General features: G+C 38.1%; 1 protein-coding gene across 1 annotated transcript; it reads right to left on the bottom strand.

Moving 5' to 3' along the window:
* Nucleotides 1-638: 638 nt before the first annotated feature.
* UPB1 (beta-ureidopropionase 1) lies at nucleotides 639-17,845 on the bottom strand (the record flags this gene model as incomplete). The annotated part of the gene is made up of 10 exons (XM_082491751.1): nucleotides 639-722; nucleotides 3,593-3,747; nucleotides 4,879-4,921; nucleotides 5,758-5,839; nucleotides 9,187-9,356; nucleotides 12,957-13,118; nucleotides 14,419-14,513; nucleotides 15,222-15,309; nucleotides 16,850-17,021; nucleotides 17,745-17,845. 10 exons carry the CDS (start codon nucleotides 17,843-17,845, stop codon nucleotides 639-641), a joined length of 1,152 nt encoding a protein of 383 aa, XP_082347877.1.
* Between the last annotated feature and the right edge of the window lie 290 nt (nucleotides 17,846-18,135).

Here is an 18,135-nt window from a genome sequence, read left to right as displayed (position 1 = left end):
TTGAAGGAGCCCATCAAAGACATTGGTCCAACTGTGGTTGTAATACATAGTGTAAAGGGAAATAGAAAACAGTGGTCTTGCTTTACAGTACCCACAAATCTTCAAACAACTAGGACATGTCTAGGACATTACTTAGCTCTAACAACTGCCTCAAATAGTTCAGAATTTAAAAAAAAAAAAAGGATGAAAACAATTTATGTCTCCTTTCTCCCTAAATTATGCATTTGGGTAGAGGGTAAAAACTGCGAAGTAGAAGTAAATACACACATAATGCAAAGCTTATGTAACAACTTCTATGTTGTCCGAACTCATCATCTCCATCAAACTATAAAACTACAGTACATAATACTGAATAAATTCATCATCATTTTATATCAATGTATTCCAACTGGATACAGTTCTAGTAAGGAACAAAAGTTTGGACTCATTAGTGTAAATGACCAAAAAAACCCATAACCAAGAAGCCATTTTTCAATTATTTTACTTAACACAGTTTTGAATCCTATTATTTAAAAGTTGGCTACAGGAAATTAAAACAACAACATTAAAATAACAACTTGTGATCCACAGTAAAGCTATCATCCAACAGTACCTTTTGATTTGTTACATAACATTTGATTGTAATGAGATGCTCTCTCTTACTCTTTGATTATATTGGGTATAAAACAAGGCTGGACTGCTTCAGTGAGCTTCTCTGCATACATTTCATATCTACCAGTCATCTAGAAAAGAAAAATCAAAGCTTCAGTTCTTTTAGTGAGCTACGAAAGTACTTCAGTAGAAAATATTTATATCCACCTTCTATGACGACATATTATTTAATTGCCCCAAAAAGTAAAATCATAATTCACTCAAAATGCAAGACCTCCAGTGCCTTAGGACAAACTGATATACTTTCATAAAAGAACTTGTATTATGTTGCTTAGAACTGTACTTCTACCGCAAAAACTGTACTTCTACCCCCCCCCCCAAAAAAAAAAGTGCATTTCCACTCTAAAAAGTAAAACTTTAAAATTAACACCTTCCTGCTTTGCAGCTCTCCTTCACTGACAGTCATGTCTGCTGACTAATTACTTAAGGCTATTTTGGTTATCCTGGATAGCTGAAAGCTGAATGTGAAAGGTGGACTCACTTTCTTATGCATCAACAATATTCTCATTTAAGGTAGTTATGTAAATGAAGGCAAAGGAGTGTATCTGTAATTATATCTTCACATTGTGTTCTTGATAACTGATGAACACTGCTGCCAGCAATAAGTTTGCACATCTGCCACTGATGGTATTTGGGTTGCTCTTACCTTATCTATTAATGATACGAAATACTATCACTGCTTTGGGTGATACAGTAGGCTAGGAGGCTGAAATACAGCATTTTACGTAGAGCACTATTCTCTTCTGAAGTGCCCAGCCTACAACATTGGCTCTGAGAGCGGCAAACTACTTCTTACCAGAGTGTAACAAGGACAATTTGTTTAACTATGTTGCTGCTGTAAGTTTAGCAAAGTCTTTCTACTTAACGTCCCTTTCAGGTATCACTGAATGCAAATTGCAGATACCAGAGCAGGTTAAATAGGTTCCTACTTGCTATCAAGGGTTTTCTGCAGTGATTAAATGATGACTTCATACTTCCTCATTCCCCTCATATCAAAAACTACCTGTCTTGGCCACAAATGAGAGGAAAAGGAAATAGATATCCCATGTCATATAAACAAAAGCCACAGCTGTGCCTTGTGTGCCAAAAGACCAACAATAGCAATCTGCACCATCAACATAAAACTAAGCTGCTGAAAGCACAAGACTTGAAGACAATAAAAAATAAGCAATTCCATACAAAACAGCTAAAGTCTGTGTTTTGCTTTTACTGTTTTTTTTTCCTAATCAATACAATTGCTTTTGTTCAGATAACCCTACTAAGCTGTTATAAGCAATGCTTCATGTGCTTCCTAACACACTAAATCTCTGCAATAAGGGCCTTTCAGTGGCAAAGCAAAACTAAATGCCTGCCTGACTTAAAAAAATTCAGAATCTCTCAGTACAACTTACAATTTAATTCCACCATGTCAATAACCATATACCTACCACACACATCTGTAAAATAACAAGTGCAATTCTGTCCAGAAAATGACCTGAAATGACTTTTTGTCTTTAGTCCCTATGTATGGATTGGCAGTGTTACCAAAGAAATTCAGCTGTAGCTAAAAAATTACTATGTTTTAACTAAAAAAGTTTATTCAGCATTTCAACTCCATAGAACTACTGTATTTTTACATCAAATTGAAATCAAAACACATTATATATTGCACTATATTGTACTGCACAAGGTAGTTCCAAATAAACCAGCTCTATAAAATAAATGTCTGCTCGCAGTAACATTATGTGCAAAAATCGACACTCCTTAAAAACATTTACTTATTTTAAATACTAGTTTTTCACCGAAGAACCTCCATGTATGGTGATGGCTGCTAGCCATGAGTCCTGGTCTAATTTTTTGGGATTGAAATCATGCTGATCTTAACAGTGGATAGGAAAAAAATCTAGCCTCTAGCAGTAATGAAGACTAGAACAAAAGACCTGTTTCCACAGAAGTAAGCAAGATGTTTTCTTCATCAACAAAGCCTATTTAAGAGGTTGCCATCTCTTTTCTCCTTTTGCTTGCCTTCTGTGTTGTTCCAACAGAGTATCTGTGGGGCCTGCCGTAAACTTGATCAGATTAGAAGAAGAAACTAGACTGTGATTGGTTTGTTTAAAAAAAAAACATAAAATAGAAAAAAATCTGGTCACTCCACTAAACCTGTACACAATATAGCACCCCACATAGCTTGTACTGGCACAACTGAAGGGTTAGCAAACTGCAGTGCTGAGGTGGCAATTTCTTAAACCAGCACTGCTGCTGGACAAATTAAATCCAAATTATACCCTCAGAACAGATGATCCAAATTTTTGCAGAATGCAAAAAAGTAGTAGTAAGTTTATTAAAGCCACGTGGAGAGGCTTGCAGTCGTCTTAATCTGATTTAGATTAATTCAAAAGTGGGTTAGGATGCTTCTGAGGTGATACACACAGTTCTCTCTCTGTGGCTTCAACATGTCCACAAATTCAGAGTTATCACTGCAAGAAGTTTGCACACAGAAAGTTCTCAGAAGCTTAAAGATTCTTGTGTTCTTGAGTTTTCACTAAATTTCACCAAAACTGACAAGTAAGGCCTATAAGAATATAAAGAACTACCATATTAGGTCAGATCAAAGGCCCATCTTAGTTCAGTGGCAAACGCCTACGTACCTTGCATAAGGAAACCACACACACTTTCCCTAGCAGTTCTCAGAGCTCCTGGCAATCTGCACTTAAGGATCAAAGGCTAAGTTTTAAATTTAAAAGTTATTGGCCTAGTTTCCCTGAACTTGGTTATTCCTTTTGTGAATCCATTTATGCCTTTGACCTCCAGAACATCCTGTTAAATTAGTTCAACAATTTAAGCTTTGGACTGTTAAAAAAAAAAAGACTGCCTTTTAACTATTGTAAGATTACATAACCATTATGAAAGTTTGTTTGTTCTAATATCCTATATAAGTTTGTTTCTTTATAAGCAGCCTTACCTTAAAATTCCATTTGTCACTGACTTGCCTGCAAAGATTTAGATCCATCTCTACCACCAGAAGTCCATCCTGAGTGCGTGAGAGTCCTGGGGTCCTACTGCCATCTGGTGCAGCTACGTAACTTGAGCCATAAAAATGGCCCAAGTCATGGTGTGCTTAAAGAAATTTTTAAAAAGCGTGTAATGCCATCTGCAAATAAGTATACAACTTAACGTGCAGTGTCCCATAAAACCTGGCTCAATTTCTTGTGGTTGCTCGCTCACTGTGCTTTAAGCAAGATATCATCCTGAAGAGTCAGCACGATCCTAAGGGAACTGCAGTTTTGGCCAGTAGTTGCTCTCATGCATGGTGCAACCTTCACATATATCGAATTAACAGCAAAACTCACTGCATTGCTTTTTAAATAACGTAGTATTATGCTTTCCCGTTATTAAGTCTCTGAACTAAAGGCTTTGCTTTCATTGCTTTTTATTTAGCATTTAAATTCATTCTAATTGTCAAATCATACATTTCCAAAACAGCTAACAGAGATGCACCCAATCCATTTTCAATACAAAGTCAGAAGTGAAAACACTGGGATTTGAGGCACAGAAAAAAAAAATCTTACTTCGCATTGCACAACTCTGAGTTGTGCCAAAAATCAGCTCCATCTGTTGTGCTACTAAGCAATGAATACCACTGACTTTTTTGATGCAGCTGCTAGAAACACTTAACTCCACAACTAGCTAAAAAAAAGGCTCAGGCCCACTCCAGATTAAGCCAGAACCGATCATGGTTATCACAGGACAAATTATAGTTTTTCAACATACAAGTGAAGTACATACAAGCAAATCTCATGCTCTTCTTTGAGCATTCTCTTCTTTAAATTCCAGCAAATCTGTGAAACAGGGCAAAATGACTTGGCCAGGGGCTCAGGCCAGGGCTATTACTGTTAATAATCTTAAAACTACAAATAAAATGAATGTCATGCATGCACTGACAACACAGTCTAATTCGTGGGATTTCTGTCTTCCAGTCCTACAGCACTACATTGACTCCAAGAATCTTAGTCCTCTGAAAGTATATAGAAACCTTAGGTATGAACTTCTGGTGACCCCATACTGTGGGTACTACCACCTTAATAGGAAATGCTGTTTTTCTCCAGCTTACAAAACAGCAGACTTAAGTAGGAAGGTCACTAGCTACCATAGTTGTCATGGGATAGACACTTGCAGCAGAGCTATCATTTCTTCAGACTTTCTAGTTACCTATTACTAGCAACCACTGAATGTGATTTCTGAACATACCTTTTCCACCATCTCCGGAAGTAAAGGCATTTTTGTAGTATTCCTGTGAAATAAGAGGAATCCATAGGTGGCAGTATAATTCTGTTTCATTCAAGAAATCCTTGCTAGTCTACCATATTTTGTATGGAAGTTTATATAAATCTATTAAGAATTTTCCTGGCATACTATCAGCCCCGTCTAAAGGGAGTCATCAAAGGGGTCTAGTTTCTACGATGGGTAGACTAGAAAACAAGATCTTTTTGTATCACCGCCTGTTGTTCATACACTTTGGGGAACATGTTTTGTATCAGTTTCGCAAGTCTAAAGAAGAGGCAAAAGAGGAGACATTTAACCAAATACATCTTTGTGGATCACAAAAGAAGGCAAAGGTATTCACATAATGGCAATAACAAGTCTGGATTTTTGCAGAGAACCTTATAAAGAACACATATGTAGGGTACGTGGACTAATCTGAAAGCAAGAATTACCTATTTTGTGCAATATTAATTTTCATTAAAGAATTTCAGTGTAGTATCTGTACAACAGCAACCAGTTGTGTACCACTGACTTGAGGATATATTTCATTTTCAGTCATTTTGTCTAAAAGAATACTGATTTCATGATAGAAACTAGGAGAACTAGCAAAAGGGCGGGTACCTATTACAAAGGGAGCAATTCAAGAACAGGAAGCAGCTGCAACCAAAAAATAGGCTGCCAGCAACAAGGCAGCTTTCAATCTCTTTATCCCTGTCCATCTTCAAATCATATTATAAACACTAATACAGTAGTTATACAGCAGAAGAATCTATGCACTCCAGTGCTATTCAGTTCATTACCTTGAATTAACTCATGCTACAATACCTAAACGATGAAATGAAATAGCAAAGTGAAGATACATACCGTTCCTACCCTGTTGATGGGACATGTAAAGCAGTGATTAGCTATAGCAGCATTTCTTGCTTCAATTGGCCACAGCGACTCACTGGAATACACAAAAGAGGTGGCAGGTATTCACTACTTGTCTATTTCAGAGCTAAATTTAGATTATGACTGTCTCACACTGTACATTTTCTGTCAAAGAAGCCAAAGTTAGGTGCTAAGATGATCTTGCTCTTACACTCAAAATCTCCCCACAGATACAGCCAAGCACTATAATTATTTTGTGCTCAAATATAGGTATAAACAATTTTATCTGACAACCTGGTAAATATGGTTTTGTCATGGAAAAAAAAAAAGAAAAAAATTAACACATCTCAAGATTTTCAAAGCAATTAAAGTGTAAAATGTTTTACTCTCCAAATGCAAAGGATCTACACATGTGCTTTCACATTCTGTTAACCCTCAATATACCAAATATCATTCTGCAGCAAAGATGTAAGAAATTCATACAAATTGCTCCTCTTTCCCCAAATGATCCAGGAGTGAATGAAAAAAAATTAATTATGGGAATAATACAAAAATGAAAGGAAAAGAAAAAATCCATTTCCACCAAAATTCCCGACTTCTGTTATTTCAACCACAGTTTTCATAGGACTTTCCAGCAAGTCATTTTCCCACGATGGGTTGTTGAAAAAAAAGCATGTTTAACAAAAGCATTCTAATAATTTCTTGGTAATTCTCTATTAAACCAGTCACTAAATTTACATAAAACCAAGAACTGAGAAATAAAAAGTTCCTTCTCTTTTACAAGCCTCTACCTCTTTTCCAAAGGAGATTTCAATTCTGACTGATGTTTCAAACTGAAACAGTTGTCTTTTTATTAGACAGTTTGATACACAAGGATCAGACTAGTTCATGATGCCTGGAAGTACTCAGAGCTCCAAAACAAAGGCGATACAATTTGTACACTCCTGTGACAGCATGTACCTGCCAGATTCTGAGTACCAGACAAGGTTGCAAGCATCTGACTCATTAATCTCCCAGTCAGACTCAAGAATCTTAAGAGATGGTCACTGGACTGATTGAAAGGAGTTGGTTTATTGCTGCTTTTCCCAATAGCTTTGAGTCTGGCAGGCAGCTCTTCTAAGAAAAAGGGATTTTATTGAAAAGCTCCAGCAAATTACGATTTCACAGAAGAGAGACAGGGAAAAAGAGGCTATAGCCAAGAAACAACCCCAGAGACAGTTTTTACTTGGGCCTCAAGAGTCCTCTTCCTGCAATAAAAATTATATGCTTAAAACAATCAAGTGAAAGCCAATAATTAGGAGAGCCTGAAGCACCCAGAGTACCAATGAAGTGCTGTATGACAACAGGGTAATTTCTCTTTGCTCTCCTGTTAATGGGCTCTAACTGGACAAACATCACAAATATTATTCTAGTAGTGACATAAATGCCCCGAAGGCATTGTGTATTCATTCAACTCTTTTTCAAAGGACAGTTTCCAACATTACTTAACCTAAATTATCTTTTATACCAAAAACTATTAAAGGCAGTTTGAATGACAAAATACTGCATTGACAGTTCCACTCTTCAGGTTTGTAAATTCATGGTTCTCTGCATCTAAACTGGCTGCGGGTATGAAAATTTTATGCCTCTAATCTGTTTTTCACCACTTCTATCCTCTTATGAATGCTCAATGTCCTCAGAATTTTCTAGCCGGTCAGGAACAAAAACTGGATAAATATTCTTGGACTCTGAATTTAGATTAAACAGATAAAGGGAGGGAATTGGGTGAATCCTGAAGATATGGAAAATGCTGGAAAAGATACTCCTATTACATTTCTAACTCTTCTGTCGTGTTGTACACCCGGTTAGCAAGTCCATATTGCCTGAACATTTCATACATTAAGGTTTACAAAACTGACACTGGAAAGATCTCTTTCTCTAGGTTTAAAGAAATAAAAATCAAAGTATTATGCAATTAGTCTACACACACAACCCCAGCTGAAGGGAGAGAGAAGAGAAATGAGAAAGAATTTTTAGTATTATAAGAGATCAGTATGCATTCTTTTTTTGCTTGCTACTGGATATTATACTTGCATTACAATATCATCAGTAACAGTGAAATATGCTTCTGTTACCTTCCTATAATTTACCTTTGGAGCTGGAAAGTCGATTCAGAAAGACAGTTCAGCTAGCCCAAAACATGGTATTTTAACTCACAAAGGAAATGTTTTTGTTCCAAAGAACGCTGCAAACCCAGACTTCCCTCCCCCCCACCCCGTACAAAGCTAACCACTTATGCTGAAAAGGGTTAAAAATATTAGTATTTATAATTAAGCATAAACTACCATCACTTCCTCAGTCATATTTATGTAAACATTATACAATAATAAATTACTTTTCAGAGCCTACTGTTACCAGGAAAAGAGGAAAAAAAAAAAAAGAAAAAGCACAGTTGTTTTATCATGTGTTAAGCTGATGTGTAGACACATTCTGGAATCCCACACCTCAATTTACAAATAGTCTGATTTGGAAGTATTGAGTAGCTTGGCAATTTTGTCAAGAAGAGTGGTATAAAGAACAACTGAAACCATTTCTACAAGGTTTCTACCTAAATAAAGCCCCCCCACTGGCCCCAAAGAAATGCAGTTATTTTGCATCACATTATAGTATCCCAAGCAATACACAGCCTGTGTCAGACAATGCTTTGGAAGCATGACACATTCAAAGGATATTATATTGAAATGTGACTGATGCTGATAATGCAGAGGCAAAGACTATTCAAGATCTAATCCACAAATTAATCATTATGGGCTAGGTAAGAAGTGTATTTTCTTAGCTCACGGAGCTGTTTTTCTTTTTTCTTTTAGGAAATCAAGTCAGTAGAGTGCAATTAATGTCAATCTGCAGAAGATTAATCTCAAGGGAAACAGTTTACACTGGTTCAGTCTGGTTCAAGAGGCCTTATAATCACAAAACTGCCAACAGTTAAAAAAAAAATGTTTCTGAGAAAAGGATTTCTCAGCTTGGCTCTGACACTGCAATTTGATACCATACTTACTGGCTCCTAGGTGGACGATGCAAGCTGGCAAGCTAAGCCTGAATGTAAATTACTACTGCTTATCATAAAGAAAAAATATTACATAGATAATCTAAATAAACTCTCATTAGTTTTCAGAACACCAGATGGAGGCTGGTTAACTCTGAGACAGAGACAAAAGACCTGCAGACGTACAACTAAAGTTCTGGAATAGAGTTAGTGACTATGAACAGACTGGTAGCCCAAAACTCCGTATGGAGAAGAACACAGATTCCTTCGTGAAGGCAAAACAAGGAGGCGATACCCGAGGTTCCAAGACCTCTGCAAGGCGCCCCTGAGCCCCAACTGCCTCAGATGTTCAGCTGGCCCAGAACGCATGCAATGGCCTAAATCAGTTTGTGTTTTACCTGAGCGTTCCAATAGTGGCTGAAGGGTTGAAGATGATCTCTGCTCCATTCATACTAAACATTAGCCAGTTCAGAGGGTGATGGCGCCCATAGCAGATATTCACAGCAATTGTTCCAAACTGTGTCTGAAACACTGGGTGTCCTGTATTTCCTTCCATATAGTAAGTAGACTAGAAACAAACAAAAACCCACAAATACAGACTTCTTAAAAAAGCAAAAAGAAATATCTCCAACATTGCTTTGACACTTCCCGATTTCTGATTACCAGCTTCATGTCATTAGACCATGAGCAAAGACAACACCTTTCATTTAGTACATAGCTGCACTGTAAAAGGTACATAGCAAAAGTGGCTCTTAGGCTGCTGAGATCAAATTCAAGCCCCTTTCTGTTTCCCATCACTCATACTACTCTTAAGCACTGTCTGACTTTGACGCAAAGACTTCTATTAATGCTGAAATTTCTACAGAAGCTTAAGAGAGTTCCACAAATTGCCAAACTTTAGGGACCTCTCTTAGTACTTTCATCACATAAGAAAATTTTCCTAAGTCATCACGATCCTTTGATTCTGATTAAAGAGACGATGAACTCTGTTGAAAGGACAACAAATTCCTTTACATTCACCTGTTATGTAATGACATGCAGTAATTTTATGAATGTTATAAGGAAGTATCAGTATGTAGCTAAGATTGGTTATTTAAATTTTCTATATGCCTATTGCTCTAAACAAACAGAAGGCTTGAAACTACCACCAGGAAAATCACAGGATAAATCTAGAGAACACTCCTTAAAGAAAGTGGAACCAACTGTTGGCTTGAAAGATCCTATTTACCATATGCTGTGAGCTTTCACCTTATCGTATCAAACATTTCTAAACAATTAGAAATGCACTGGTTCCTGTAAAAGGCAGTAGTGAAGAGAAGGATAGGGCATGGTTAACAGCTATCAAGAGAGATAAACATACAAGGAGATATTCTAAACGAAGTGTACAGAAACGGTTCTTCCCAGTTACAAGACAAGGGTATGTGTGGAGTCACTGACAGCTGCCTGCTTAGTGCTCAGTGGTATTCAAAAACCCAAGAAAATCTCAGGACATCAACAGGAGGGGTATTGAAATGTCACAAAAAAACATTGTTTTGCTGGTTTATATGAATTCTGTGTGCCCTTGGCTTGAGTACTTGGGGGAATTCTAGTGTCTGCATCTTAGTAATGATATACAAGAGATAGAATAAGCAAAGGCAACTGAAATGCTGAAGGGGATGGGGCAGCTCCTTTGTGAGGAGCAACTAAAAAGGCTCTTCAATTTGCAGACAGAAGGCTGAGGGCAATCTTACGAATGAGATTTACTAAATCACAAAGGCAGTGGATAAGATGAATGACATACATAAATCCCAAAGCAGCAGCAATAGTAGGTATTGACTGAAATTACACTCTTGTACTTGTTTTCAACCAAAGTAACTTTTTTCATGTAGCAGGCAGTGCACTTCTGAAATTGCTTCTTTGTGAAAGCAGGTATTATCACCAAGTTCAGAAGGGACTAGACAAAGCTGTTGATAAAAGAACTGCAGATAAGAAACGAACTGTACAGGAACATGCCACCCAACATCCCTAATACGACAACTGTGGATACCAAGTGAGTACAAAAGTTGCAGAGTAGCCAGACTTATTCCTAACAGTACCTTTTTGTAATGATCTCAGAGACAGAAAAGCAATGTACATAATCCACCAGCCTGACCCAACAGGGCATGCCTCTTATCATATAAGAAAGGTGTGTTATAAAATAATTCCTTTTTTATTGAAATTATCTGTCCATTGTAATAACCACTGCCATTGGTCTTAAAGGACACGGAACCACATCAGGCCTGAAGCAAGCACAGTTACAGCCAGGGAACAAACTAGGGCCTCATCGAAGTGTAAGAGAATGGCATGATAGATACAGAGGGATCTTCTTCTGAAACCAAGAAGGACTAGAGGTTCGGTATTCCCAGCAAATGTGACATCTCATGTTTCTTATTTATTATCAGCTCTCATGAATTTGCACAGTCCCTTGGGCACTGATTTTATCCCCTTTCATGTCTGTAGAAAGTACATCATGTGGTGGGCACTCACACAATCCTTTTTCAAAACAATTCCGCTGATTGACTATATTTCTATTTTTTCTTCTTTTCTCTGCTTTCTTTTATTACAATGGGAGAAGAAAAACAAAAATGCTGTTGCTTCAGGGAATTCATCAGTTCTTAGTTCTTTATTCCTCACCAGAGGTCACAATCATCTCCACAGCAACAAACTGTGATGCCTCAAGAAGGATTGATTTTTGTTTATTTATATGCCCTCCCACACAAGGCTGAATAGGTTACAGACCAGCCTCTTTCCCCTTTCCATTTAGTTCTCACTGATTCAACAAGGATGATTTTAACAAGGCTCCTTTCTCTATCTGGTCTGCAGAGACAATCCACAAAAATAATTTCAAATTCAACTCTTCCTTGGGGGTTAACTTTGTTGATAAGGAAAACTACATTCAAGTAAAAGAGATGAGCATAATCCTTGCCTTTAGTCTTGGTGGTTTCTAAAGTTCCTCTATCAGAATTGCTCAGCTCAGAAGAATGGACTTAATGCTTTGTTAATAAAACTAGCTAAAAAGACAGTGCTGTTTTGGGTAAAAAATTGATTCTATAATGGGGTAGATACAACAAGAAATGTCAAATCATTATAGTATACCTGCAAGATATAAATAGTTTTGTGGTAATTCTGGCATTAGGATGATAAGAACTAACTGCTTTTAGGAATTATGCAAACCTCTTAATGAAACTCTATACTTCACATGGAAAAGTAAAAGTATTTCCTTTTTTTAGATGCCTTTCATTACAGTTTCATAGCTGGAAACAAGAAGGTTCTCTGAATCTGTTGCTGATCCACAAAACGCTGTCTGGAAAACTAAAAGACATCATATTTTAGCACAAGCAACAGGAAGTTACTCTTTGTTTGACTACACAAGGAACAAATCAAGAATGTGGAAAGTAACCAGAATTCATTTTTATTAGTGCTTGTATTTTATGTGGGTTTGTTAGTTATTGTTTTGCTAGCTAAAAGACAGATCTGATACAATAACATTAAATAGCAAAATAACTGTTAAAGATAGAAGTCAACACTGATGACTAACAGGCCTGTGCCAGAAGTTCGCTGTGTAGAAACCTACTAACAGCCGCCTCTGAAGAAACACAAACCAGTCTGATCAGGTCTGGGAGCCCAGGTCAAAACAAACATAAAGTTTCAAGACACAAAAAAAAAGTTTTTAAATTAATAAAAAAAAACAGTTTGGATTCTGAAGCCTCAGTTTAGTTACTGAAGCATTTGGACAGGGAACAAAAGCAACTGCAGGTATATATCCCCCAGTGCTTAGAAGAAATGCCTCTGTTAATTACCCGCTTTAGCTGACAAGGAGAGATTTAGTTAGGCAAGACAATGTATTTTTAGACTTTGGTTAATTTTTAATCCTGATCTTTCTGCTTGTGACAATTCTATGGATGGATAAACACATTTCACATCTACCAGTTTTGTTCTGGCATTGCCTTCACTACCAGTTCAATTTCTGAAGCTGATTCCAGAGGACAGCCTGAAAACATCTGAGAAAAAAATAATTTGACACTTAATGAACCACGTTTTCTAGAAATACCTTACATTACCTCCCAATATGACTCCGATACAACACATGCTGACAAAAACAAGAGCTGCAAAGTAAGACTAGCTTGATAATTACAATACAGCATCTTACCTCATTGAAATCTCCCACCCTTGGAATGTGATTTTTCCTACTTTTGCCAAGGACAGCTCCAGAATTAGAAATGACCACTGCAGCATTCCACAGAGTTCCCCCATGTATTTCATCTCGCTCCAGGATTGGAGATACCACAACCATATTGTATTTCTTTGCCAGCTACACAAATGAACACAATTCTTTTATTATACATAAGCCTGCAGTAATTATTTTCATTTTTTGTTCATAAAGAAGGATTAAAAAAAGTTTTCCTCTAGTACACTACTTTGCCTGTTATCAAGGGCTAATGCTTAACCCACACTGGCATGCCCACATTGCCACAATTTCTTCATCAAGGATGGATACATCACAGAGAGCTTTCCACCTGAATCCGTCAACTAGAAATGCGAGGTACCAACAAGAAAAAAAGCAGCCTAACAGCAATGGTCAAACTACGAAGCTGACGTCTATCGAGTCACAGGTATAAGAGGAGATCTTATCCCATTCTTTCATTCTGGTATACCATGAGTAGTACACCAGAACAAGACACCATGGCTAGCTAAGAATAGTTATTAAAAAAAAAAAAGGTAAAAGTAGCAGTACGTTAACTATAAATATTAAATAACATATGTGTGAGTAAGAAATACAGCAACTTCCGACTGCCAGTTTACTAGCACACTGTCCTTTCCTTCAAATCACTTCTATTTCCCTGAACTTCCAGTGTCATTAATTCCATAGTGAGAAGCAACACACACCTGCCCTAGATCAGAGTAACGATATTACGCTGTCCACGAAAACTTAATAGATCAGTGCATATCTGGGCATATTCTACATCAAAACAGTCTTTTGTTGTTTCAATCACTTGTAAAAGAAAATAATTGAAATTCCCTATTAAAAAAAGTTTTCAGAAAACAAAAATAAACTCTGCCACCCTTGCAATCAATGGTGTCTGGAAAATTAAGAGTCAGACAATAACAAATCTCCTTGGGTCCATAAAAAGCCCCCTATATTTTGTGTCATTTCACAGGGAGATGCAAGAGATCTGTGTGAAAGTGTTCCCGTTCAGAAAAGGCTAGCTATTCTCCTCACACCTTCATCCAAGCATTGTTTAATGCTCAGCTGGTCTAGGTAAGAAATACTTTTAAATACTAATTTTAAAATATTTGTATGAAGAATAGTTCCTCCATTGTGAAATTCAGGAATAGTTAAATGTGCAGTTTCATATGCCTTCCATGGTACAAGGCAACAAATACAAAATAGTTTAAAAAATAATTATTGGGCACAGTTTTTGTTGTCCATTTCTACTTCACTCACTATCATAATATTTGTCAAGTAAGGTAAAAATTCATTTTTGATTATTTCAGTTTTCTCAGCAGTACAAGACCAGTATATAAAGAAGAAATATGTGCTAATCAGTGACAGTTATGGGCTGGGGTTGGAGGCTGGATGTAGAGGGTTTTTTTCTTGATTTTTTTTTTACCTCTTGACAGAATTTTGTTGTTGGCCCATCCTCTGCTGACTCAGCGAATTCAGTCCAAGGAAGCTTCTCTCTTGTACAAAAAGCAAAGGGCATGGCTAGAAAACACCAGTGCAAGACAAAATTTACAAAAACGTTCATGTCACTCAAGAAATACACACTGTTTGCATGAATACAGATATAAAATTAAACAGTTAAGAATTATTCAACTGTTTTCCTTGTTTAAAGGCAAAAGCTATTTAAAATTATTTTTAGCAAGGGCAAGGAGTTTTGGACCCACACAGAGCAAAGTAGAACAGAAAGAATGCATTTAGTGAAGTCTTACCGGAGGTAAAAATACAAAATACACCCTAGTCACTAGTGTACACTTTCTGTGAATAACCTGTTTTCACAACTCGGGCCTTCATTTTGGTTTTCACCTCTATTAAGCCTCAAAGACTCCATTGTAATTAAAATTAGATTTTAAAAAATTTTTATATCTGTCTAGAAATGCCCCAAAGTTTTAGAAGGAAAAAAATTAGGGAAGGATCATGAAGGATGACGTGAAGAAGGCGCATGCCTACAAATATCACTGTTGCAGCATACACCAGTCTTCAATATAACAGACTTCACATACATCTTCCATACAGTTTTGCTAACTATGACTCCGTTTTTTTCCTTTAGAAAGCAAATTAGGGAAGTCAGCTGTTGCATCTTGGAAGACCTCTGCTGTTTACTTACAAGACATACTTCTAGTACAGGATACTTGTTAAAATAGAAGGAACTTGACCTCTGACAACCTAGAAGGAATCACAGAAAATACTCACTCCAAGCCTCCTGGAAACAAACTATGTTGACCCCACATATTGCAGCTACTTCCACAATCTCCTCAATTCGTCTGTGCAGTGCAGCCACCTGATTGCGAGAAGCATCACACAATAAAAAAAGCTGTATATTCTAACTCATATATTAATAGCCTGGTTTTACAAGCTTGTTCACATTAAATGAATCTTGTTCTATACTTGGTCCCATTGCTTTCAGTTAAGCTTTAAGTTATCATTCCTGAGCACTGATAATAGAAAGAGTTAGATACAGATTTTTAAAACCATTTAGATGCTGATAATAGAGAAGGCAATCCAATGGAATTCTAACTCTGTGGTTACAACATTTAAATACATGACAATTCATTGCTGACTGACTTGCAAATAGCCAAAAATCTTCACAGAATGAGCAAAAATTATAATTTTACTGCTCATCATAAACAACCTACAGAACAATGTTAAGTAAGTGTCAAGTCTTAAACTTCAAAGTCAAGTACTCAGAATCTTAAAATATGAGACAAGGACAGTCCATTTCCTTGGTTATCTCTGAATCCTGCTCACACATGTGGATCTTGGACACTCTGTAGAAGTTAACAACTCCAATCTATTTTCTAAATCCCTTTGTCCAAAGAGCTAAATAGATTATTACCAAGAAAAAACATCAAAGCATTTATTAATTAGTCAAAAAAGCACTGTTTCAAAGTAATTTTTTCTTGACTATTCTACTTAAAGATAAGCATAGGTGTAGCACTTTGCATTGATACTTTCACGTGTCAAAAAAAAAAAAACCCAACACAAGTCAACAGTGACCTACGAACTCAACAACTGTACATTGATTTACAGAAACAGTTAACTAGTTATTTATAAGATAAAAACATTAATATAACTGGCAGTCTTTTTAAGAGATGCTACAAAGAGTCCACAAACTTGATCCATATACCAAATTACTTACTTGCATCTGTGACAGGTAATCTTTCCAAAACAAATTACCTCAGAAATGTTCTGTCCTGTCACTGTACACAACTACTACCCAGGAGATTTTATAAATGTAATATTTTCTTTCACTTTTTTAAAGCTACTTTTAGGAGGCTATTTCTATATATGTCACCTCAGTGCTTTTGTGTCCAAGATGTCAGGATATGATGGTCACCTTGTAATAAGATTTGGTTTACTGCTGTACAAAGAATAGTGAACACAGCTTTATTAATCTGTGTTTACTCTAATGGATTTTCCTATAATGGAAGATTTTTCAATTAGAACAAGAACTGCACCTGTGGTTTCCATAGGTTGCCATCTCTTTTGATTTTGGGTAAATGATTTTGTTTCATTTTAGAGGCAAAGGATTTTCACGTACAAAATCAGTGATTAAATATTTAGCTTTGGAAAAACTGCAAACAGGTTAGGCAATTCACTAGGTAAATACAAGAGATGTTTCTGAAAAAAACAATAAAACCAAACATGTCATTTGAATTTCTTACAGTATGCTGTATTAAGATAGTGATGGGTCCCGTATTGCCAGACAACCAACAGAGATTTCATGGGGGAGTTTCTAACATCAACAACTGAGTTGGGTTATGTCTCAATCCACTAGCAGAGGAGTTATACAGAAACGGTCCAGATCCCAGTTTGCGTACCTGAACTGCCACGGCTGTGTCTGTGGGAAGTGGAATTTTATTTTGTACCAGTCCTACTCGAACAATACGTGGCCTTCTCAATTGCTCTGGAGCAGCTTCAAATCCATAGCCCTGTAGCTCAAATTCTCTTTCCTGAGCTGATGATAGAGCAGCAGCTGGCAAATTAAGTTTTCTGTTTTGAACAAGAAACAAAGACATTTCAAGATGAGATGTTCTCCTTTTGTGCTCTGCATGCAACAGATCAAAAGGATCACAAACACTGCCTACCCCTGCAGAGACACCCAAGCTCCCATGCCCCTCTATGCAACTATCAGACAAGGGAACAGTGAGACAGTTGCTAAGTCACCTGCAAATCTCACTACTCTTCTCCGTTACAGCAAACTCCCAGCGTCCTCCTCTATAATTGTGATTCCCAGGCACTATTACCTTGCTACAGAAATCGAGGAGCACATATGTACCAACCTTCATCTGCCATCCCCAAATTATAAATGCTTTCCCTCCAATGTATGTTAGATCCCCACTTTTGCAGCTCACTAACCCCGAAGCCACGACCTCCCCAGCCCCCCCTCAAAACTATCCTTCTCAGAAGTTTCATTCCAGTCAGTCACCTTCTCAAACCACCTCTCTACCACCCTGCTTCCCAAACTTGGATTACCTCCAAACTACCCCGGTTATCTCACCACAGCCTAACCTCACCGCAGTACCACAAGCACCACAGGACCTACTCTTCTTTTTCCTTTCAGCCCAGACCCGTGTACTGCGCACCCGCCCTCAAACTGACTCCTTCCCCCTCAGCTCCCGAGCTGGGCATCCCCCAGGGGGAGGAGGGAGCCTGGACGAGACACGACACCCCCCGCGCCGGGGAGAGGGAGCAGAGCCCGTCCCGGCAGCGCACCTTGCCTCTCCCCCGTAGAGGATCCGCTTCACCTCAGCGAGGTCCTCGGGCGGGATATGCTGCTCCAAGCACTCCTCCAGCGACTCCAGGCCTCCCGCCATGGCGCGGCGCGGGAGGGGACGAGGCGAGGCGAGGCGAGCAGACGGTTGGGCACGCGCTGACCCTTAGGCCCACGCGCGCGCCCCCCCGCGAACTTTACCCCCGGGCGGCCCCCGCGGGGCCACGCCCCTTTCTCCTCAGAGTGGTTTTGGCGGGCGCGGCTCAGCGCGACGGCCATCCGGCATGGCGGCCGGGGCACGGAGGGTCTCGGTCGCGGCGCCCTTGAGGGCGCAGGCGGCAGCAGTAGGGCCGGTCACCTTCAGTTGTCACAGGGCTGGTGAGGATGTGTGCC

The sequence above is a fragment of the Vanellus vanellus genome (genome assembly GCF_965231255.1).
Source record: "Vanellus vanellus genome assembly, chromosome: 16".
Lineage (NCBI taxonomy): Eukaryota > Metazoa > Chordata > Aves > Charadriiformes > Charadriidae > Vanellus > Vanellus vanellus.
This window is presented reverse-complemented; position numbering and strand designations above follow the sequence as displayed.